The sequence below is a fragment of the Corythoichthys intestinalis genome, chromosome 7, assembly GCF_030265065.1.
Source record: "Corythoichthys intestinalis isolate RoL2023-P3 chromosome 7, ASM3026506v1, whole genome shotgun sequence".
Classification (NCBI taxonomy): Eukaryota; Metazoa; Chordata; class Actinopteri; order Syngnathiformes; family Syngnathidae; genus Corythoichthys; species Corythoichthys intestinalis.
In genome coordinates, this window is record NC_080401.1 from 15585786 (window position 1) to 15611807 (window position 26022).

General features: G+C 37.6%; 1 protein-coding gene across 3 annotated transcripts in view; it reads left to right on the forward strand.

Moving 5' to 3' along the window:
- The window catches only part of pex5la (peroxisomal biogenesis factor 5-like a), a 187272-nt gene that overhangs the window by 106688 nt on the left and 54562 nt on the right, over window positions 1-26022 (forward strand). For 2 of the 3 annotated variants that reach the window (XM_057840380.1, XM_057840383.1), the window contains 6 exons: window positions 1678-1789; window positions 10941-11138; window positions 11488-11611; window positions 13678-13771; window positions 13986-14015; window positions 18585-18680. In XM_057840380.1, the coding sequence (XP_057696363.1) occupies window positions 1678-1789; window positions 10941-11138; window positions 11488-11611; window positions 13678-13771; window positions 13986-14015; window positions 18585-18680 (654 nt within the window). The remainder of the gene's footprint in view (window positions 1-1677; window positions 1790-10940; window positions 11139-11487; window positions 11612-13677; window positions 13772-13985; window positions 14016-18584; window positions 18681-26022) is intronic. The other variant, XM_057840381.1, reaches the window with a different exon arrangement.

Genomic DNA, 26022 nt, shown 5'->3' on the forward strand with positions numbered 1-26022 from the left:
GCAAAATGACTCCACACCATTGCAAAGGAGGTAATACTGAGTGTGAGCAGCAAAAATAAAAACTGTCCTTCTGTCCGAGGACACTCTTTTTTTCCTTTATTCATTTTTGTTTTTTCGGTCAAATTTTTTGGCATATTGTCTTCATGAGTGAATGTTTCTAATCAATTTGAATATGTTGTTATTTACTGATTTTATTACATTTTATTTTTCTGTATCAAATGGTCAAAAATGTACCTTGAGTGTATTTTTACAGTTTGAATGTGACTTTTTTTTTTTTAATTCAGGCAAATTGATGCATGTCAAGTCTTCTCTGTTACAAACAAAACAATGTTAATAAAGTTATACTTTATTATAAGTTGATCTATGTTACTTTTTTTCTTTATTAGAAAAAAAGGACACAATATTAGGCAGATGCGTATTTATAATAGTAATTTTATAGACAAATAATACTATTTACAGTGGCGGCAGAGAGTTTGGGGGGGCGCAAAACAATTATGTCTTGCTTGGGGGGGCGTAGCAGAAAATAATTGAGAAGCACTGCCCTAAAGGAACATTAATGAGCATGACAGCACTGTCGGTATTTCACAAAACGAACAGCAAAAGAAAAATGAACAGGAAAGACGGGATGTGATGAGAGTAGGGGGAAAAAAACGGTGTTCTGCCAAAATTTGCTACACCGCTGAAACGTCCTACAAGAGGACACCCAAAGTACTACTGTGCGCTTTCCGCTTGTTTTGTTTAGATGCATACAAACAGATCATGCTAAGGATGCCTTATGAAAATACTTGAACATACTAATATCAAATAAAGGTGGTTTAAATATGCGACGTGACTAATGTGGTCAACAGATCAACAATCTGCTTTAAAGCTGCTGGAAGAAAACACTGTGCTTAAAAGTATGAGAGGGAAACACATCCAAAAAGTATTTTGAGGCAATGAAAATGTAATAAAAGATTCAATAAAAATACAAATAGTAATTACTCACCACTTTTAACCAATGTGCGCATGTGTTGGACGTCTCTCCGCATAGAAGGAACTGCAGTAACCCCGGTAGTGTTCATCTAGTGACAGGGACAAGCGTCATCAACCCGAGTGTACATTGTGCACATGAAACATGGCACCCTCCAAAGGTCAAAACATAAACGTACTAAATCTTATAGATTTTAGATTTTTAAATCGATGGCAATATTTTATGTGTTTCTAATAACATATTTTAGTAAAAGAGAACAATTGTGGTTTATTAGAGTCTGTAAGTATTTAAGTCTGAGGTTCCCTTTAACAAATTTGTGTTGTTGTTTTTTTTCCAGGGACAATTACGGCCCAAAGAGATTAGCCTTACCAGTTACTGTATTTCCAATAAATTGCCATTTATCACTGATATCTGGTATAAATCGCAAATGTCCGAATTTGATTAGTTTAATAATGTTTTTGAAAAATCCTATTGGTCAGTCCCTATGTGCGTCTTTAGTTTTTAGAGTTTACTGACCAGTCTAAGTTTTGAAAATAGGTTATGATTTTGAAGATATGAAGAATTCACTTGACGACAGAAAGATGACTTTTTTTTTTTTTTTCAAATGACCACTATATACTTTATACATAATACTTTTCAACACTAGTCATTGATAAAATATTCTGTTTTTTTAATTTGAAACTCATTTTGTGTTTTTGTCCTTTCAGCTGGTGGGTGAGCAACAAGAGAGTCGCCCACTTCTGAGTCCATCCATTGACGATTTCCTTTGCGAGACCAAGTGTGATGGGCTTTCCCGACCAGTGACCTCTAACACTGCAGGTACAACAGACAAGATTCCTTTTTATTACATTTTTAAAAGGTTTTCGGATGAAAGTGCTTGCTAACATTATTCAATTCCACATTGCACGTACTACATTGTTATGCAGGATTGACACTGGGATGTGGTTCACCAACCCGATGTTTCATCTGTAAAGTAGCCCCCCGAGTGCATTGAACATGCTTTGGGAAACACTTATCTCATGTCTCTCAAACACCTAACATAGTTCCTGTTGTCAATGCTTTAACCCCAATATCAATAGTGCTCGCAAAATGTACATTAGAATCTATTCAAGTCTTTTTTTCATCTACGCAAAAAGAACTGTGAAGGTTTGATCCCTCCTTGGATTCATCCTATTATGCAAAACTGGTTTCCTTCCACAGTTTAAATGCACGCCGGTGAAGTGGATTTCGGTGTGATCCTTTGTCAGCCTGTCACACAATGTGATGGACTGAAGAAGCAGTGAATAATGCTGAGCAGGAGTAAGCAAGCGAAGAAAATCAATGCGGAATTTTAATTACAAGCTCAAATATATGCAAATCCACAAGCGGATCTCTGTGCTCTTTTTTTTTTCTTTTATTTGTTGCTTTAGATATTTCAAGTTAAGTTTCATGGGTATGTGAGGTCAAAAATGTGTCTGAATGAAATAGCATAGCACTGTTCAAAAGGCACCAAGACAAATCCTAATGTAGTGCTGTAATTGCTTTTGTTCGTCGCTCCATGTTAGATATCAGAATACATGTTAGTAATCGAGCTTCGTTGTAACTATGAACACTATGAATGAATGAGTGATTGGTTGATTGAATGGACAATCAAGAGCTGTGAAGTTGCACAACTGTAATCATTTCTTGAGAGGCGATGTCATGCATTCTCCTCCAGACCGTCGTCACCACTGCGCAGGCTAAACCTCATATTTTCAAGAGGTCTTCATCACTCCGTTTGTCAACTCAGATGTCAAGAAGTCATCTTCAAAATGCTGGTTCAACGGCCATGCCGATGCCATAGTACTATAAGAACTGATTAAATAACTGACATTTAAACTAAAAGTACGTGATCTCAAATGGGGCAATCCACTCACTTCTCCACCCAACAACCATGACAAAAATGGTGATTTATAAATTATACCTCACAGTCTGAGCAATTGTCTTTTTAGCAGTCTCATTAAGCTCAAGGGTGTCAAAACATGATGAAACTCCTGCTTTGAAATGAACCTCTTTGTTTCTTTTTTATGCAAACGTCTCTTCAGGCAACTTCTCCCATTGAGTGCGTCTCCCCCATATTTGTAATTGTGCTTGTCATCTAAATAGCGCAAGTCACGGGCGACAAGCATACGCTCTGATTACGCTCAAAATTCAGTCAACAAACCCTCTCAGCTGGTTATCAAGAAACAGCAGCACGCCAATTATCTCGTCACCCTTTTGCAGCTTTAAGCTCTTGTTACACGGGGGAAAGAGTCAGCAGGGTGTGGGTTGACTGAGATTGTACAAATACGAGTTAAATAGTTACCGCCCATTGTATGGAAATGTACTGTACACCTAAAAATAAGTGGCAATCAGCCGAAAGCGTTTATTTGAAATACAAGATGTGAATGGCACTGATGACGCAGAACAGTTGGATATTGCTATTAAGAAAATTGTGCGAGAGATTAAAAAATGACATTTTATTACTCATTTTCTGTCAGGTATTGGCAATGATTTTTAGACTCTGCAACTGAAAAATACGGATGTTATGTGATGTGATTTTAGAAAAAGTCGCAGTGAATTTAGAACCCAAAGAAAATAAAAGAAATCACACACAAGAGCCAACGGCCATCATTCCTGAGGTCATAAAGTGCATCATAAAAGTCAATTAAATAGATAGATGATCCTCATTATAGGCCTGACATATATTTAGATTTCTTTCAAAACAACAGCGCCATATTATTAGGTGCTGAATCACCTACATTTTATTTCAAAACAACATAAAGAATACCATCTGGAGTCTTTATGTTGACTGAATGTGACCGACAAAAAGAGAATCTATGGGATTATCATTAGCCAAGTAAATTACTCCATCAAAATAGAGTGGTACTTCTACATACGAAGTTCATTTGTTCCAGGACTTTGTTTGTAAGTCGAAATGGTTGTATGTCGAGCAGAATTTTCCCATAAGAACACAATATACACAATATGATTCCATTAATTCGTTCCACAGCCCGAAAACATACGTAAAATCCTTAATAAATACTGCTGGTACTATTGCAAATAGCAATTACACAGAGCAAAACAAATAAATTATTAGTAAAAATCAGAATATATATGTATATTAGGGCTGCAGCTATATTGTAATATTTTAGTAATTGAGTAATCGACTGAAAATCCTAGCGATTAATCGAGTAATCGGATAATACATATATTTTTTAGGTAAAGAGCAATTATAATTGTACATGAGAAAACAAGACATTTCATCTAATATTGGACCATTTTCAGTCAATCAATGTCTTTATTTTCGATGTACATTGTTGAAAACAGCCAACAATTGCCTCTCAGATGTGACTAGAATAAAAAAAAGACCAGTTCACTGCTTTCACTCCAAAAACTCTTAGATCTTATAAAATATATATATATATATATATATATATATATATATATATATATATATATACTAGGGGTGTAACGGTACACAAAAATCTCGGTTCGGTACGTACCTCGGTTTTGAGGTCACGGTTCGGTTCATTTTCGGTACAGTATGAAAACAAAATGCAAAATATAAATGTGCTAGTTGTTTATTACACACTTTTGTGCTTTCAACAATAGGAACAGTAGCCTATACAAAGCTAGAATTCTGCTCAAAAAGTAGCGGGTAATTAAAGATAATAATCCAACAACAATTTGCCTTTCAGACCCTGCGTATTGGTCAGCTTTCTTTCTGAAAGCAAGAAGAAAAATGAAGTCCTGTGCTAAAGAGAAAAGCAATCCCAATGACAAAGATTTTAACATGTATTTTACAAATGAAATGCCTCAATTATTTTTTTTTTCTTATGAACGGTTTTCAAAAGCTTTATTGGTGGATTTTCTCATGTTAAAGCGCCACACAGAAATTAATAAATTTAATTGTGTAAGCAGGATCTGTATATTATTCTTATTATTAAAATACAGGTGTTTTAGCTCATTTCGAATTTATTTTATTTAAATGGGCTATTATTTATTTTACTATGTGTTTGTATTTTACAAATGTGATGTAGTATTCATTTATATTGTATATTTTATGTTGTATAACTTTAGTTCCTATGTGAATATTAGTTCCTACTTGTTTTGTTGTGGTAGGAGGGTTTTGTATTGAATATGCGGCCGTGTTGGTTATTATTATAGAGGCAGTCGGACATCCGGGCATTTAATGACATCACCAGCCACAACAAAGCGTCGCCATATTGACATTGGAGTAAAAGACGAGTCACTTATAATAGAAACGCATTGAACTCTCGTCTTATTTGCCGTCTTTTTTCCGTCGGAATGGCTAAAAGTTGCTGTGTTGCGGGTTGTCACACAAGGAAGAGTTCGGAGCCGCATTTGAAGTTTTTCATTCTTCCACTTGAGAAAAAAAGGAGAAACAAATGGCTGAGCGCAATTAATCAAGGAACAGTAAAAGAAGACGGTTCCGTGGACTATTTTCGCCTGTGGGAACCTAAATCCAAACACATTTACGTTTGCAGTCGACATTTTATTACTGGTGAGTTTAATCGATTATTTTTTGCCCCAATTAGCTGCCACGATTCAATAGACTAGGCAGTTGTTATTTTTACCTTAACCGGCAACTCGCAAAGCGTTTTTTTTTTTTCTTTTGCCGTGAACTGCTCTGATTAGTCAATCGGTATATTACATGCCTGGTGGGAATTGGTTATTTTGCCGTGACTTGGAGGCGAATTACCGGTAACGGCAGAAATAATCACTTCGTATATACTACCAATTTTCTCAGTTCCACACAGTACATATTCCACGTAAATGATAAAGGTCAACTTACTGGATGACTTTATGAGATAGTTGTAGATGTTTCCGAACTCCATTGCAGGCCATTCCTTTTTTTATCCAGCTATCAGCTGCGACTTTGTATTAGCAGCTTTGTACGCCAATAAACGCTAATTTTAAATTGCATCGCCTCCTCGCGTCTGTCGGCAGTGACTCGTGATAATAGTAAGCCACGTTTAAGACGTTTTTAGGAAAAAAGACGCAAAACACACCTGAAATATATGAATTTCAGACGTTTGTCTATGGAATGTTTAGCTGTGCGTACCCCCTTCACAAAATGGTGACACGTTGCTAAGCGAGGTGACGTCATCGTGACATCACGCCGACTTCCTCCATAGCAGAGAAGACAACTGTAAATCAACAAAGACAAGTCAACTGTGCCCCGATCTACCACTCAAAAGATCTGATGGACTCAAAAAGTGGGTTACGATTCCATATTAGTTTGAAAATCGACTGGATCTACCGTATTTTTTCAAGAGTGACTTGCGGTCTGCCCGGTCTGCTAGCTATAGTATTGACGCAGGAGGGCCGTGTCTCGCGTCAAATAATAAACTCTATCGTTGTTTTCACGTGCATCGCGTTGAGCCGCTTCTGGGACTCAACACGCGGCCGCACTGCGACTGGTGTGCATTCGCTGATTAACTTTAACGGCCGCGTTTCACTGCATTCTCGCGGCGGCCACGTTGTTGCGCCGTTGACGTTTCTTACTGTCCTACCGTGTTGGTCCTCATTATAGTAGGGAAGACGGAGTAAATATAATCTACACAAAGAAACTGTAACCTGATCGACTCACAGCCTCGAAAAGTAAGGGTTAAATCACGTCAGAAGTTCGTTCGGTACGCCCCCGTTCCGAACCGAACGGCAAGTACCGAAACGGTTCATTACAAATACATGTACCGTTACACCCTTAAAATATACTGTATTTCTTACCTAAAAATGCCATTACGCTTGATAGCACACATTACTTAAAAGTTAAAGTGTTTTTCCCACGTGTCTCAATTGAATTTCCATTTGTGTCAAACCATTTTTAAATTCCAGTTAACTTTTAAGTTAGTCTAAATTGTAAGTCCTGATAGGATTTTGAGTTTTTGCAGTGTTCAAAATAAATGTATTGTAACATATCAGGTTATAATATGGCGGTGATATTTGCATGCGTTCCTGAATGCACCGCGTGACGTGCAGGGGTGAGGGAGGTGCGGTAGAGCGAGAGACGTGCCTTTCTGTTGTTGTTGTCGTTCCACAAGTTCGCAAAAAAGAAATAATTGCAACCTAACGAAGCGGGTGACCCTTTGTCAACGTTACAGTATGATACCTGCTGTATTGGAGCACATTAGGGACCAGTGCTACTTGGTGTTTTATCCAGCAATGACTACTGAGCTAAAATTGACAGTTAGCTTTACCATATTTTCATTTTACACCCTCATCACTCTACAGCGCTATGTTTTCACGGATTAAATAAAGCCTGTATGTAAGACATGTTAGCCACGCATCGACAGTGGTCTTAATAGAAACCTAGCCCTCCGCAGGGCTAACATTACGTGAGCGAGTGACAGTAACTTAATCTTATTTATTAGCGCTGAGAATTGTACTGCTTTAAGATGGCAGCTGTTCACGAACACCGCTGACTCTGTCATTTCGGATCTAGTTCAACATACATGTGATATCTATGAGACGCATCAGATGCTACCTGCTACCACCGTAACGTCATGCGGGCTAGTTTTTAGCAACGTCGGTGTAGTTTGGAGCGGCTGTCGGCTGCAGAAAGGTTTTTTATATATTTTTATTGCTTCTTCTTCTATGCACGTGACATCAGCGCGTTGTCCCGCATTAAAAGTAGTCCAGGCAAAACATGATGCTTAGAGCTGGCAAATTTAAACGATTCCTCGAGGTGAATAAAATTACTCGGATCAGTTTTTAAACTCGAGTTACTCGAGTTCCTCGAGTATTCGTTTCAGCTGGCAGAAAACACTCAGGTGACTTGAAGTTCCCTCTGAGGTCCCCAATTTGGCCAAATTTTAAAATTGTCCTATATGCATGTGTGATACATCATTGGAAACCTTAAAATCTCAATTTTCTTGGGGAAGAAAAATGTTGAACAGCAGGGCATCAAAAAAATAAATAAAAAAACCACAAAACCCTAACTAGAGTTGAGGGCACGCGAGAGCAAGTTAAAAATGCCATGATTTTGACGAAATATTATCGCGTACTTACCTCTTTTCGATCCAAAAACTCCATGTGGCATGTATCACTGAGTGTCAAGACACAGCTGTGAATGGCCACAGCCGGATTTTGGGGGGATTTTATGGGTGAAACATGGTAATATAACAAGGGTCGCGATGCAGAAATCTCAGATATCAAGGAGTGGTCAAGATTTTCATTTTCATATACAGTATTTACCCTTTTAAACTTTTTTTTTTCTTCAGTTTTTCTTTGTTTGGATCGATTATTTATCATCTAAAATAATGGGGAAAATGTGACAGTAACAAAAAATGTACCATTAAGCGATAGTTGTGAGTATCCATGACTTATTTACAGATGCTAATTTTTCATTGTGACGTAATTTGTTTAAAAGTTTGAAATAGGCGAGTGAATAATTTTTTAAAGTAGTTTTTCTTTTTCTTTTTTTAACTAAATATTAAACATCAATTAATGATTCAAAGCTAAAAATGACAGACATTTTGAACAACAAATACGATTACCTTCTTTTTATGGCTAGGTTGAAACAAAAGCGGTTGCATGACGTCTGTAAACGGGGGTTTCCAGGGTAAAATGGACAAATTAAAAATAGTTTGGGGGTTTAATGCGCCATGAATAGGCTATGGATATATATATATATATATATATATATATATATATATATATATATATATATATATATATATATATATATATCAAACACAACAGTTCTTTTGGCTTGAAATACATCAGTTTATTTTAAAAAGGGGTGCTAGAGCAGAAACTGCTTTTACAGCCTTGTCTGGAAATACAGCAGTTTATTTTAAAAAGGGGTGTTAGAGCAGAAACTGCTTTTTCAGCCTTGTCTGTGTTTTCCACCATATATATATATATAATCAGAATGTAATAATAGGAATAATAATAATAATACTTGTAATAATGTAACGAATCTGGTTCTAATGTGTCAGATGTATTTATGCATGGTGTACCTGAACGCACCACGTAGCTGACATGTCAGAATGAGGGAGGCCTTTTTACTTTTCTTCACTTGTTCAGCAGCTGCGACAGTAGGCACGTTGTATCGCACAAGTTCTAAAATAAATGATTAAAAACATGACAAAGCTGGCGATTTCGTTGACGATTTTACAAAAATAATAATTGTCACCTTAACTTATAAAGACTGGCGAACGGAGAACCGCCGAGATCGTAAACCGTCTACGGCCGTGTTGTTGAGCCAGTTCACGAATGCGCACCCGACGCTCATATTTTTTTTTCATTATTTCCAACTTCATTTCAATGGTCAGCCTCACCCCTTTTCCTTTTTTTTCACCACCTGCACTAACATTGTTGGAACCCATGTTGATTTCTCTCAAAAAATCCGCCGTGCGTCCTTGCGGGAAAACAATAAAACTGCGGCGCTTTCATGAATCGTCGTATTAGGAGCATGTCGTCGGATGTCGAAAGATCGCGTGTCGAAGCGATTGTATGTCGAGGTGACACTGCAATTCTATTAATTCGTTCCATAGCCCGAAAACCGACACTAAATCCTTAATAAATACTGCTGGTACTATTGCAAATAGCAATTACACGGAGCAAAACAAATAAATTATGAATAAAAACAAGAATGATGATACAATAATAGTAATAAGAATAATAATACCTGTAATAATGTAACATATCGAGTTCTAATGTGGCGAATGTGTTTGCGTGGTGTACCTGAATGCATCGTGTGGCTGACTTGACAGCTTGAGATAGAACTTTTTACTTTCACTTTGTTCAGCTCTGCGGACAGTAGGTGTGTTGTGTTGCACAAGTTGTTGGAATAAATGATAAGAAACCTGATGAAACTGGCGATTCCTTTGCCAATGTTACCACAATAATAACTATCACCTCAACTTATAAAGACTGGCGAACGGGTGTCGGAGGAGGACCGTCGTGTGTAGACATTCTACGGCCGTATTGTTGAGCCAGTTCACGGATGCGCAAACCACGCTCATATTTTTCTACCATTTCCTCCTTCATTTCAATGGCAAGCATCAGCTTTTTCCTTTTCTTGACCACCTGCACTAACATTGTTGGAACCCATGTGGATTTCTCTCTCAAGAAAATCTGCCGTGCATCAGTCTTGCAGGAAAACAGAAACTGCAGGGCTGTCATAAATCGTCCTATTTAGAGCATGTAGTTGGATGTAGAAACAAATTTTACGTCGGATGTCGAAAAGATCGTGTGTCAAAGCGATCGTATGTTGAGGTACCACTGTAGTTCCCCTTTTTTTTCAATTGAAAGGTTTGCTTTATTGACCATTCAAATGTAATCTTCAAAGAAAAAAGACAGGATACAGTGACTTTTATGATGTTCCAAGTACTGCATAGTTAAATTAATGCTAGTTTTAGGTATATATATTTTTCACTCTTGGCTAACATGCTGCTCATGTGACCATTTTTTTCATGTTTTTGTTGCATATATTTTTGAAGATGATGTTTTTTTTTAAATGTTACTATGAACCGGGACTATGAGTTTCTATTTTTGATGGCTCATCATTTGCGCCTAGTTTGTCCTAATCTTTTGTTTTTACAGCTTTTATCATTCAGCCCTATGAACACTCCTTAGCATCAAGTGTCCATGAAAACAACTGAAGGGACACATTTGAATCTTCAGTTGTGAAGATTATAAAAAAAGAATGCAGTGCAAGTTATATTTAGATTTTTTTGTATTTCTAAAAAAGAAAAAAAAATCCCACTTCGTTCAGATGAGAATAACACTTTTCATAAACCACATACAACGATGACAAGATATTTCAGTGTGCCACATTTGGCAGTAAATGTGTATCATGGGAAAATGGGAAATCATTTGTACTTTCTGCCCCATCTGGGTATCACATTCCCATTTGAAGCCAGTTTGGAAATGATAAAACAGCCAAACAAATCCAGATTTACGCAGCAAGAAGGTTCCAATAAAAATGTTGTCTTGGCAGTTTTGTCGTCAACATTGGACCTACTGGACCTCAGTGAGCCAAGTGAGCAGAAAAACAACAAAGACAGGAAGAGTCCTCGTTCGTCCCGGCGTGAAAAGCAAAACAGTCCGCACAGGAAAAAGACCGCTGAGACAGAACTGATCCAGGTGGAGACGGAACAGAGCACGCGGACACCAGAGAGGGTGTCACTGGACTCCGGTATGGATGCTGAGCAAGCATAATCAGGAAGAACTTTTCACTGGGAACTAATTAAGCAATAAGTTTAACAGCAGTGAAGTGAATAATTCATGCCAGCAACTACTGTATATCCCTGATGCTATTTCTAAGAAAAAAACATCTTTGAACTGCCGGTAGTTGATATTTTTAGAGCATTCCCCGTACTAATTTTCTATTTTTTGCACCTTGTTTGACCTTTCAGTCTATTAGTTGTTTTTCTTTCCAAATTTACATTTAACTCACTTTAAAAACAACTTATCTTAATTTCTGTTGTTTCTTATACCAATTCAATGAGCTTTGCAGGTTTAACAATTCTCCCCTTTGTTTGCAGCTAACATTGGTTCACCTTTGGATAAATGGGAAGACTTGAACCCCAACCCTGAGCGAAACGGCAACAGGAGGTGGAAATTGGAGAGACGGCGTTCATCTAAAAACTCTTCAAATGAATTTCTATGGTAATCATTTTCCTGGACAATAATACTGTAGGTGGCATAGTGGTAAAAGTTTTTGCATGAAAAAGGTCCCTTTTTCTGTGCTTTAATGTAAAGCGCGACATAAGTGCTAGTTTCCAATGTAGAGTTCCCTCATAATATGCCCGCTAGATCTGTTTGTACCAATCGCGTGCCAAACTTCCACTGAGGAAACCAGTTTCTCTTTCTGTCAGGTAACTGACAAGCGCTGTAAAGAAATGCCAATGTGCAAAAGATTCAATAGTGTTCATGCCGACAAGTGACGTATCATGCCCTCTTTTCAATGTGCCTTTCAATGTGGGCTACGTCGGAGTCGGACAACGCCATGTTGTGCCGCGGCAAATTTGTTTCATATCATGGCAAATAAGATTTTTTTTTACAACATTTTTTTTTCCAAGTACCATAACAAAGATTTCCAAAGTTTGCATCCTACCTGGGAACACTTGGTTTTCCTGGACTGAAAAAAATTTAAGGGAAATCAGCAATTAAGTGATCTATTTTTAGTCATTGTGAGGCATGCTGCAAGATGGTCCCCCTGTTTCTCAAGTCTGTCTTCACCTGCATAGAAATAAGAAATAAAACGAGATCTAGGAAATGAAGACACTCAAGCATCTCTAACAAAAATGTACAGTTGACCAGATGTCTTACCCTGTTCATTGCAGAGAAATCTCTTACAATTCACTGTTGAGATGGGCACTGTCAACGCAATGGCCGACAATTGGCTCAAGCAAGGGTACAGCACTCCCCATTAATCAGTGTGTGATGCCATCTTTGGCATCATGCTGACCTGGTCCATATTCTGAAACACATTCAATGGATTACCCATTTGGATTTAAATCAAATATGTCAAATTTACAGTAGTCAATCCAACTTCAGTTCAAACTGAAGTGTCTTTGTGGGAGTTACTTTTCTGATTGTTAGTGCAAATTCATATAATGATTTGTTTCAATGAGATGAAAAATACTTCTTTCAATGCAAATACGCCATCTGCTTTGTAATATTTTTGGGTTAAGGAATATGCCAGGTTATAGACAATGAACCTTTTTCAACACCACGATTTAAGGTAAAATTAGGATTATTAAAAATAATAGGTGCACTCACCTGGATTTTTGTGGTACAGCCACAGCTTGAACTTTGGAATTTTTGCCCATGTTGGATTCCGTTTGCTTATTTGCTTACTTCTCCTACCCTGGACTGTGCACCTTTCTGATCTGCGTCTCCATCTGCGATCTTGCCTCATTCAGTTTTTTAAAACGTTATCTCAACATTAAAATGCAACGCTTGCCATAACCTTTTGGTTATTTCTACTCCTTCGAAAATGAGAGCTAATACCTTTGGAACTGAAGAGCACCTGGGAGCATGAGCCCTACGTTCCGAAATATTTAATGATCCTCAGACGCTAATTTAATATTTCGGAACGTGATGGTCTTGATTACAACTACAATAATGGTCATTTTGTTAGCGGACCCTCGGACCCTGATTTCCATCTCTGCACCAAGCCGACCTACTTAACCAGCCACAAGCTTTCAATAGGAAAACTGATGCGCTTTTCAAAATGAAGCGTTTAAAGGAACAATTTGTATTTGACGTGCTATTTCAGACGACTTGTGACAAATAGTGCTTACAAATGAGCTTCATATATTCATGTAGACGTCATGTTAAATTGTACAAAAATAAATTTGAATGGATCTTTAAATCTTAAAAAAAAAATCTCATTTGCAAGGCATGACGGCTTTTATTTTGGTGTGGCGGTGGGCCACAATCTTTTTTTGTAGGGGAAACCCTAATGTAGTAACCTCCCTTGGTTTACAATGGCCCTTTTCTTAGGTCAGACTCATCCAGATTTAGATGGAAGAAATATCAGCCTAAGAACTCAAGGCTTCGAGCAGTTACTGACATTTCATTTTAGATTATTATACATTTGAAATTATAATCTAATAAAGTCCTCCTCACTGTTTTAGCATACTGTAGACAAATGTCAAACGTAAATTGTATACAACAAAAACTCTTGACTGTAAACATTGATTTCAGCTACTTCTGCGCTATTTTAGGTCCATTGACTGTAAAACCCCATTAGAGCCATTGAGTAAGAACTCTGTGGAGGCAAACACCAAAGTGGAGCCAGAGTCTGCTCTAGCATCTCAAGTAAGTGCTCAGTGTGATTTGAAGTCGGAAGGAATCATTTTTATTGTTGAAGCCACCATCCTTGAAAAGTGATTAAGTTTGGTATTAGTAGATGTTGTATTAACACAGACATTAAGACCCTGGAACAAAACCATTGCTACATGTTAACCCTTCAAGTTTGTGTGTGATTGTTACGCCGTCATTTGTCCTAACACCTACAATTCTTCCATTTCAGCTCAACAGACAGTATATTAGTGGAAGACATGTAAGCCTCCCTATGCATCCTTTCATTTCATATGGAAAGACTTAAAACATTTGCACCGCGAAAAACGCACAGCACCATTTCATGAAATTTGACTTCCAAAACGAGCAGCTTAACTTGAAGCTGAGCTTTTGGGAAATTCCAGATTGCTCTTTGGTGGTGCTACATGGTCCAAATGTGAAGCGCTTTCTTGCTGGGTGGATGTCTGTGCAGGTCTGCTAAAGGGGTCTTATTTCTGATTCCGTTATTAGATTAATAGCTGATGAATTATTGAGCCGTCTTACTCTGAGCCCATTAGTGTTGATCTCATCGAGCTAGCTAAGCATACGTCACCTTTTCAGCACCCCCATTAATGATTGATTTGGTATTAAAGATAGCCGTACAAGATGGATGGGAGTTTGAACAAGTACAGTATTCCAAATTTGTTGCGTTCAAGAGTTCCACAGTGCAAGCAGGTTAAGTGTCCAAAATACACATACCGGCTGCATGCAAATACTGTAAGTGTGTTTTGCAAGAAATATACAAAACAAGCCGACAGAAAAGTAATCTTCACATGCTTTTTAGGAGTGGTGAAAAGTAATTTTGTCCAGAAGTTATCGCACCTGAAAATGCATTGGAATTTTTTTCTGTGTACTCTCTAATTCAAGTACACTGCAAAAACGCATCTCCTCAAAAACTAGTTAAATTCTTTTGTTTTCAGTGTAAATCAACTATAAATAAATAATATTACCTGCCAGTGCTTCAAGTAAAATTTACTAATGTAGATTTCTTTAAATGAAGATGGATTGCTGAAAATAAGATTAACAGATTTATTTTAAGCAATAAATTAATATATTTAAGCTTTTAAAAAAGCCTGTTTATCAGAAAGGTTCTGAAGTCAAGAAAAATATTGTTCAAAACATTATTTGGAAGCAGCTTTTTCTTGATTTAGGTGAAAATTTGCCGTTTTTTAGATGAATGGGGTTAATAGGAACAAACAGTAATATTTACTTAAAGCAGTGTTTTTCAACCTTTTTTGAGCCACGGCACAGTTTTTTTTCATAGAAAAAATCCTAAGGCACGCTACCGTTAAATAATTTAAAAATGATATATGTAAAATGTATTGACAATATAAAGTCATGCATTGAATAGGAATCAGACAAAAACAAAGAAAAACATATCTTATAATCAGATTTTCACTCCCAGTTTGACAGCTGAGCTTGTTGTATTAGAGTAGGTATCACTGCATCTCCGTTGAAAGTTAACCCCTTCAGACCTGATCATGCTGCTGAAGGACATGATGCGTTTGCTTCTCTATATCAACTAAATTTAGTTGCTATTGCCACTTCTGGAAGATGATTGGACGGAACTTTACCCATCGAAATCAAATCATAAGGTTTAACATGCCCTCTTTGCTATTTTCGGCTCTTTAAAAATGGCTGAGACAAAACGCAACTTCAAAAAGGCAAACGTAAGTGCTCATTTCTCAATAAAAACAATGTAACTTTAACATTAAAAATAACCAATAAAAGCATGAAATATCCCCGACCAAAAAAATTGCACTTTGTACAGGTATTTGAGTAGAGTCAAAATCAGATTGTTTTTGTGGCCCAGCAGAAAAAATGTGTCTGAAAGGGTTAATCCCGCTATGTTCAGTTCTTCTTTACAGTCAAGCCTAAATCCCAATGAAAGATAGCTTTTGCTTATTGTGTCACACCAGAGACTCTCTGAGAGGAAACAGTCTTGTTTCCTTTTGACCATCATTCAATGAATTTTGTCCCGTTCTGAGTTAGCATCTTTCCTTTTTAAAAACCTTTTGCATCGCTGTCACCATTGTAGTTTCGCTAGCTAGCCGCTGGCACTTGCTAGCTGCCGCTAGCCTCAGTGGCACTCTTGCCTGTTCCGCAGCCAGTGTTGTTAAAGTACTATTGTTATGCAAAATTGTTAGTAACGGCGTTAGAGTATCACAGCGTTATGAACGGCGTTATTTTTGTCGGTTGAGAGTAATCAAATTAATTACTTTTCCCATCTTTGCAATGCCGTTACCGTTACTGAGGATGTGTAGGCGCACGTTACTACAATTTTGGTGAATGACGTGGGAGACATAGAGATAGTAGAGTGGGAGGGGGGAGGAGGGAAGCGGGTTGTGACGCCCTTGCAAACGCGATGCTAGGCGGATCGGAGCATTAGCATAGCATTCGTGTTCTCGCTAGCATTAGCAATTAACGTGGCGAGCACCATCTAAAACTCTCGCGCAACCTTCTTTTTAACATACAGTTCGTAGCGTTCAGGTGGGTACAATTAATTGAAAAGAATGGACTGTTCTCCTGTTGAGTATGCATTAACATCACCAAGTGGGAGTTGTCCTTGTAGATGCTACAATATAATAATAATTTGTTTTTGTTTTGTATTACCAAAAATAGTCACTTGCCCTAAACTTTTTTTGAATGACGTATCCATAAACTTTGTGTTATTATTATTAGTTTTTTAATCAAAACAACTAGATCAAAGATTGGAGAGGGAAGAGATTCAGTCTCACCTGCATATTGAATGCATTGCATATTATCTATATATATTAGGGGTGTGACAGTAAACACAATTCACGGTTCAGTACATACCTCGGTACAGGGTTCACGGTTCGGTGCGGGTTCAGTACAACAGGATAAACAAAATCTCACAGCATTTGAATGTTTAGGTTTGGATACCATTACACAGTTTTAAAGGTAATCTTTTTTTTTTTCTTTTATGATAAAAGTGTGACCAATGTTTTTCTTTTTTTTTTGGGTGGGGGACAGTTCAGTTGAATTCAATCAGTTAGTATGAACATATTTGATGTGAAAGACGTTATAGAAGATCATGTAATAATGTGTAGAACATGAAAAGTAGCGTCAGTTACTTTGCCAAATAACTAATTACTCATACATTGAAGTAAAACTCAGTTACTTTTGGGAGAAGTAATTTGTTACTGTAACTAATTACTTTTTTAAAAGTAAGATTAACAGCACTGTCCGAAGCACTAAACAAAGTAATTATCTACTTAATAACACCTATTGGAATGGAAGAGTATTGCATGATTACTGACCGACATCGGATTTTGCGCATTCACGGATTCATTTTCCCAAAACATTTTTCATCAATTAGGTGAACGCTGATGATTTTCCATGGCACAGTAGTGTGCCGTGGCACAGTGGTTGAAAAACACAGACATAAAGTCAGTGAAATAATCTGACACTTTAACGTATTAACTAGTCTTTAACATTCAAAGCAAGATGGAAAAATTATTTGCCTAGATTTAAGAAAAATAATCTGATTGAGACGTTACAAATTTGCAGTGTAGTGTTCTTCACAAAGTGCAGAAAACAGGTAGATGATTAAAATAGAGAATACCCTCTAAAATACAGAATATTTGAAAATGAATTTTAGGAAATGCCAAAAAGAGATAAATGTAAACACTACATATATATTCATTAGCACTTGTGTGTTTTATTCGATATCATTCTATTCTATTTCCATCCATCCATTTCAGCAATTTATCCACATTAGCATTGCGGGTGATCTGGAGCATTTCCCATTTGACTGGGTGAGAGGAGGGGTACAGGCAGGAATTCAAGGCAATCACAGACAATTAGAAAAATGGAGAGCGAGAGTTGGAACGTGAGAATGTGTGAAGCTTTTGTGCTAACCACTAGAGTGCTGCTCTTTCGTTTGTTCTATTTTTTTGAAAACAGAAAAATAGCTATTCATTTTCTGAAAGATGAATGAAAAACATAGCTGAGTCACTAAATTGGTCTTGACTCAAATCGTTATATCTTTAAGTGTGAGCATTATCTGATGTTAAAGATTAAATATTCTGCTTAGTCTAATCGTTGTAAATTGTACAATACACACTATATATATTGTGTATATAAATAGGAAGAAAGCATGAAATGAAAACGGCACATTACTGTCATCCATCCATCACACTGAGATTATATAACCCATTTCAGGGGACACCACTAATTCCACATAGACACTTTAGCTCTTCAGAGTCTGAAATAGATTCAATGACCTAATGTTTCACGATGTTCATTCTATATAGTCGTTACAATAAATCTCCATTCAAAATGTGAATCGTTTAACCTACGCTGCGTTAATGTATTGCTATACCTGCAACTTTGCTGAGTTGGTCAGTTTTAAATTTAACTACAGGATGTACGAAGTGACACCTGTGAGGCTGTCAGCGTATTGTGGGGTGTAGAGTTGCACGTGCAGTTGCACAAGAGTGGATGGTGGGCCGGTGGTGAACCCAAGAGAGGTTGGCTGAGTACAGCACAGAGTTTGGATGAGGGTTGCGGCGAGTTGCTGACACGAGTGATTGAGCTAAGCATGTCAGGGGCTTTGTTGAGGAGGAGATATTCACTCGTCCCTGAGAAAGCAGACAAGGCTGACCCCTGCACACGATCCCTGCCTGTCCTCCCTCTGGCTGAATTTGTGTGTGCGGGTGGGTGGGTGCGCGTGTGAGTAATGGGCTATACGTCGATGATTAATAGACTGTGTTTCTGCATGTACATATATGCTATGAATTGTGTGTTTGCGTGTGTGGTTGTGTAACAGGCTCGTCTAACCAAGGATCAGAGGTGGGGCAGCGCCCTCCTGTCCAGACATCAGTCCCTAGAAGAGGAGTTTGAGCGAGCCAAGGCTGCTGTGGAGGTAGGCAGTCTGTCGCTTGGCCTTGGGGGAGGTAGAGAATGACCGACATGACAGAGGTTTTAGCTGAGCTTTTCTGGCAGTTTGTTGACATAACACTTGTCACCTGTAAAAGGTACAATATGCACATGTCTGGTTAAAAAGGTAAGACACTTCACGGTATGCCATATAGCATTTCATTGTATTTCTCATGGAATCAGAGTAATTCAAGTTGAATGGGTCATTATCTTAATCATTTTAATAATTTATCTGTTCAAAAAAAATCTTTAGTATCAAAGGTTGCCAGCACTTAGTTTATAAACTGATTTGCTGCGTTGATAGTAATTGATGTCAACTATTTTTTAACAGGGATGGCTGGCAGTAAATGAGTCAAAACAAAGTAAGGCAACTGGTACCTATCTTGGCCATTTGATTCTTGGCTCATCTTTAAAACAATAAATAGGCAAGTCTGAAGGACAGCTCCAGCAGCTGACTGGGATTCTTTTTTAAAATGTGATTTTAAAAAGCATATTTTCAACAATTGAAGAGCAACACAGTTTTATAGTAACAGAAGGTCAAAGACTATGAAGAATGTTCTTGCTAACACAAGAAAATTGTCATAAAATATCATTGAACTGCACTCACGTATGAAATTGATTCACCAATTCATTTGCCGATAAAGCATTTCACCATAAGATGTAGTACTATACATGTATTTTTTTAAAGGGATCCACAGATAGAAAGACTTGTAGTTCTTAAAAGATAAACGTTATTATGAGTTAAAATATTTCTTTTTTTTATACAATTTGTAAAACATAACACTACCAACTTTTCTTGATGCTCAAATTGTCCCCACCAACTTTTAAGCAACCTTATTTGCATTATATAATGACTTCAATTACATATGTAATTTAGATTGTCTTCCCATGTTGTGAGGATAGAATTAACCCTACCTTTATTAAGTGAATTACAGTACTTTCAATATGTTCAGACTTAAATTGACCCCCTTTTTGACTTGCAAAATGGGTCAGTCCATTTTTCCCCCTCAAACACAAGTTTGGTTGTCTGAAGACTCAATCCCCCCCACACACACACACAGATTCAGTTGGACTCAATTTTATTCAAAGGTGCTAAATAAACAAGTGACATCATAAACATACACGTGCAACATGAATATGGCAGAAATAAATGCTTAAAGACACGGCAAAGACGTTAACAGTGAGAGAGCGGCATGCAGTTGGGTTGTGTTTAGCCACATGGCAGGATGTGTCTGAGGAGAACTTTTCTACAAGTGCGTCCATGATCAAAGGTAAGTAAATATTCCTTTATAGAAAGTTTGTAGTGTTGACTTTTTTAACCGCTGCATTCGATTTCACGACCATTTTTAACATTACGCGCATGCGCAGAACCGTTTATTTTTTTGCATTCCTGGATAGTTAAGAGATGATTAACAAGTTTGTATTTCTTGTGTATGATTGTTAATATAATTTGTGTTCGGATATTGCAATTTAAATTTGCTTATAAAATGCAGACACTTATTCTGGAAGTTTTCAAAATTTTTCTTGAGTAGTTTTTTAAAACAAAGGTTTGAATCGAACGGTGTACCACCTAAACCAATACATATGCATTGCACCCCCCCCCCCCCAAAAAAAAAAAAAAAACTCCCTTGTTTTCAGTGTAAATCTACTAGAAATAAGTGGATTTATCTGCCGGTGCTTCAAGAAATTTTACTCTCTCAGATTTTAAATAAAATAGCTGAAAATAAGCTGAACAGATTTGTTTTAAGCAAAAAGTTTGTACATTTGATATTAAAAAAACTTGTTTGTCAGAAATGTTTTTAATTCAAGAATACATATCGTTAAAAACATTATTTGAAAGCATTTCTTTTTTTTTTTTTTATTTAGGTGAAAAATGACCAACTTTTAAGATGTATGGGCTTAATAAGAACAAATACTGGAGTAATATTTACTTAAAGTAAGCGGAAGAATCTGACGCATTAATCTGTTAACTAGACTTTAACACTCAAAACAAGATGGAGAAAATTATTCGACTAGATTTAAGTAAAATGATCAGATTAAGACGTTACACTGTAAATTTGTAGTGTGAATGTTAGTTTAAATCAATACAGACTTATTTTGCATTAATAATTTAGCCTATCAATTAATTAGGTTCATATCGGTGAGAAATGTAGCCCTGACCCCTGTTCACCCAATCTGTTCGATGTTATTAATGTCCCATCCCCAGCAAAAAGTGTGCATGCAGGTTATGCTGTTATATCGTCCCTACCAATATTGAGACCAAACCTTCGCCCTTGTGTTCAACCCTTTCAATTTGAACCCAAGAGGAACATTAATGAGCATGACAGCACTGTCGATATTTCATAAAAGGAGCAGCAAAAGCAAAATTAACAGGAAAGGCAGGATGAGACTAGAAGAGAGTAGGAAAAAACGTTGTTCTGCCAAAATGTGCTGCACTGGCGAAACGTCTATAAGAGATTAGTTTGACACCCAAAGTACTACCGGGCGCTTTCAGCTTGTTTTGTTTAGATGCATACAGACAGAACATACTAAAGATGCCTTAAGAAAATACTTAAACGTACGGTAGTAATATCAAATAAGAGTGGTTTAAATATGCTACGTGACTAATGTGGTTAACATCAACAATCTGCTTTAAAGCTACCACAAGCAAACACAATGCTTAAAAGTATGAGAGGGAAACACATGCAAAAAGTATTTTGAGGCAATGAAAATGTAATAAAAGACTCACTAAAAACACAAAGAGTAAGTTCTCGCCGCTTTTAACCGATGAGTGCATGTGTTGTGACGTCTCGCCGTGTAGAAGGAATTGCAGAAACCCTAAGTCATCACACCGAGCGTCCATAAAACATGGAGCCCTCTTTAGGTCAAAACATGTACTAATTATTATAGATTTTTATTAAATCAATGGCAATATTGTATGTGTTTCTAATAACATATTTTAGTAAAAGAGAACAATTTTGCCTTCTTAGCGCCTACAAGTCTTTAAGTAATAGGTTCCCTTTAATAATGAAATAGCTTTTGACGAGTGCTCTGAGAGAAACCATAACACTACAAAACTAAACTAAACATTTGTCTGAACACAAGAATGTGGCATTGCACAAATCTTCCAATATCATGATGTATTGTTCACAGCAGGAAAACTAAATAGATGACTGAATTTTTGCCGTTTGAGCCAGGGATCAGTGATGTGATATGAATCCCTACCTGGGGTTTCCTATTAATTTGAGCCCCTTTTTCTTCCTTTGTCGACTCATCATCGCCATTGCTCAGCCCCCACTGTGACACTTGACACCCTATTGAAGCCATCTTAAATCTACACATTTAAGTTGAAGGTGTGATTGACCCAGAAAAAAAAACTCAACCTCCATCTTGCTAACAGTAAATGAAAAACTAGGTCAGTCGTTTTCCAACTAGATGAATCGAATATCACTCAGCCCAAGTTGCAGTAGTTAATGATGGATTAATTCAATGTATCTGCTCTCCACACCTCTTAACATTAATTATTCCTGACAACCGAATAAATGAATCATCCATCCATTTTCTTAGCACTTGTCCTCAATAGGTTCTCAGATGAGGGGTCGGATACACCCTAGATCAGGGGTCTCGCACTCAATTAATTCAGTAGCTGCAGGAGATGGAGTTGGGTGTGTGTGGGCCACACCAAGTATTCTACAAAAAAGGTTTCAAATATTGACGTACAAGTGAGCTATGCAGTCTTCTCAATCTTCATGAATAACAGTAGAGAACATTTCTTGCAGATTGTTGGCCCACTCTCATCTCTGCTATTTTACATATTCCTCTGCATGTCTGGTTGAGTAATGACATTTTATATTGTAATTCTTGAGAATTGCAATTTTCCCTATGCGTACATAGTAATACACATTGGGGTCGGGATGCCTCTGTACTCAACTAGAAAATATTCTGTCCTCCACTTTTCCTGAAATTGGTTGGTCGCCAACTTTTGTGTTCACGAAACCTGGTGTCACTGTGGAATTAAGTTGCAATATAGTGTCTGTGGCTAATTCACTTTGCCCAACTTCTTGATGAACAAAGCTGAAAATGGTCACTAGCCTAAGCTATGCTATCTTGTACTGTTAGTTATTTAAAGAAAAAAAGTGCAGAACTGTGAATCAGAACTACCAATAGTTCTTCTGGCAAATGAATGAATCAATTCATAAGACGTCTACTTAAGTCTCTTGTACTTTCACCTCATGTTGAATTTTAAGTTTTACCATGTATAGTACAAGGTCATCTAGAACACACTGTCTGTGTCCTTTCAGATTTGCCTACTAAATAAAGCACCCTCTTTTCCTAATATTGACAGTGAACTCTGCACTATTGAGTTACTTGACCAAAGACTACATGCTGTTGAATACTGCATTGATAAATAATAGAGCACCAGGGGCAGGAAAAAATGGTCAAAAAGTAAGAGTAGCAGTGCAGCGCACTTGCCCACTTGGGGGATCCCATCCTAAAATTAGCGCTGATGTCACAGATTCTGTAAGCAGTAAGCCCTCAAAATAGTTGTCTTCGGATCAACTGCAGGGCAGGTTAGAGAGGGAGAGAGCGAGAGATTTAAAGGTGGAGAGAAAGAGAGAGAGAGGGCATCAGTGCATGGATCATCGATTGGTAACAGTATCTCCAGGCTTGGAATGAGGCAGACTTCACTCTGGACAAAGCTGCATGCCGGTGGTCCACCATTTGGGTTTCCAGTTTCATCAGTATCCACAATCAGATCATTTCAGTTTTTGCAGGCCCCAAAGGGACCCAAGTATTACGAAGACTGGCGATTACGTCAACAGAAAGTGAAATGAAATGGGGGAGGGGGGGCTGGAGTTGGTGCCCTTGTGTTGTTTTACAAGGAGCACTGAGAAAATGTCAACTTTTGCATTAGCTTCTTATGCTAGTAACAACTAATTAAGTCAGCCCTTCTCAAATACTGAGACCCCCCCCCCCCCCACACACACACACACACACACAGGGTGTGCAAAGCAATACCAGGGGGTGCCCGATTGTGACCTCAGGGAATAAATACTTGTGCAACTAGAATCGCACATCAACTCAGTGGGTGGCAGTGGCGCTCTTGTTTTCAGAGTGTGCACAGTATTTTTGCCAACAATGAGCTCACAGCAATGAGCAAGAGATACAGTGCCCTCCATAATTATTGGCACCCCTGAAAAAGATGTGTTTTTTAATTTCTAATATTTTTTTAATTAAAATAATATGGGACCTTAATGGAAAAAAAGAGAAAAATCCAACCTTCAATACAAGTGCATTCATTCAGTGGGTAAAAAATCCCACATAAAGAAAAAATTATTTGACATCAAATAATGTGTGTCACAATTATTAGCACCCCCGGTGGTAATACTTTGTACAACCCCCTTTTGCCAACAAAACAAGGTCTGGGGACTGAGATGGCCATGGGAGGAACTTGATTTTGTGTCTGGTGAACCATTTCTGTGTAGATTTGGCCATATGTTTAGGGTCATTGTCTTGCTGAAAGACCCAGTGATGACCCATCTTCAGCTTTCGGGCAGAGGGCAACAGATTTTGATTTAAAATATCCTGGTATTTCAAAGCATTCATGATGCCATGCACCCTAACAAGGTTCCCAGGGCCTTTGGAAGCGAAACAGCCGCCAGACCCACTTAGAGTGTTTGTTGCCAAAAAGCTCAATCTTGGTCTCACACAAAAATACACACGGTCCCAGTGGGACCGTGTGCTTTGGTCAGATGATCGTTCTTGAGGGGAATTTGAAATCAAGCTGCTTAGGACAGCTATGCTTTTCGTCAAGATCATCATCCATTGAATATGGTACATCCGCCGGTGTCGTGCCAATGTAGTTACCTCCGTCAAATGCTGCTTATGTCCTGTACTCAAAAGACCAAAATTCCCTCGGAATGGAGAATGCGCCAATGCTATATTCTGATAGCAAGTTTACATGGCGACATATTCATCTTGCAAAACAATTCAGAGGACGAATTGCTTTTTCTCTTTTTTTTAAATGTTTTATTTTTTATTTTTTGGAACCAAAACGAAAATTCGAGCATATTTAAGTTTTTGAAGGCGTTTCCATGGACTTCCATAACCTGGTTACCAATTATGAATGGTTGCATACAAAAGGCGTCTAAAAAATTGTTTTCAAATGCCATTTAGAAAATGTAGTGGTACAACCAATTTTCAATGAATACAGTGACATGAACAAATTAACTGAAATGTAGATTTCAAAAGAAAGTAAAGCCCATAAATTTTCAACACTGCTTATCCTCATCAGGGTTGCAGGGAGCTGGAGCCTATCCCAGCTGACTTGGGGTGAAAGGTGGACTACACCCTAAACTGGCCGCTAGTCAACCATAAGGCACAGACAGAAACAAGCAGCCATTCACACTCACAATCACACCCTCCCTGCGTGGGAATCGACCCCACACTGCCTGCGCTGAAGTCAGGCAAATGTACCACTAGACTAGACCATTTACTTCAGAAAGTAAACTATACCTTAAAAAAAGAAAAATAATTAAATACTTAAACAAGTCAAAGCTGAACTATAAATGACAACCTCTTAACAGAATTTCATTGAAATTTCTTTGTATATTTTCCAGCCAATAGTAACCTACCTCCCTCTTAACCAGATAAAAATTCTTTTTTTTTTTTTTCTTACCCGGATTCGGCCACCGTATGAATTATTTGGGCTCAACATTTTTACCTACAATGTGGATGTCAATTTAGCGCGCAGGTTTTCTTTCATTTCATTTGATAAGATGAAGCAGACAAAATGTAAGAGAAGTCAAACCCACAGAGGCAGCCGATGAAAAAGCTCTCCCAAATATCATCCATTTTATCAAATTGCCCCTGATGATAGTAAATGTAGCTTTTATGGCATGACAGATAAGAATAGAAGGATGAAGGATGAAATAAGGAATGGAGAAATGGTTTTAAATTGATGAAAGATAGCCGGGTGATGAAACATTTTCTCGATGGGTTAGTGACTCTTCATCCTGCATTAGGACACTTTCAATTACCCCTTGCATATGGTATTGTTATGCTTCACTTGGATAATGTAAAATAAATTATTGCTTGTTTTGGCTGTGGTGCATAGGAAATAGGGTTCCCTGAGTGGAGCAAAAAGGTTGACTAAGTTTCCTTGCCAGCATGGCATTTCCTTGATTAAAGCAACAGCAGGATGGGTGCACTCTATTATAACCTATTATCTCCTAGAAGAACAGCACAATGTGGTATTGGTTACATCAGATGCTGAGTTGCTTGCCAGACTGTGCTATCAATCGACATATAAATGAGCGTGAATAAACAATGCTTTTACCCTTAATTCA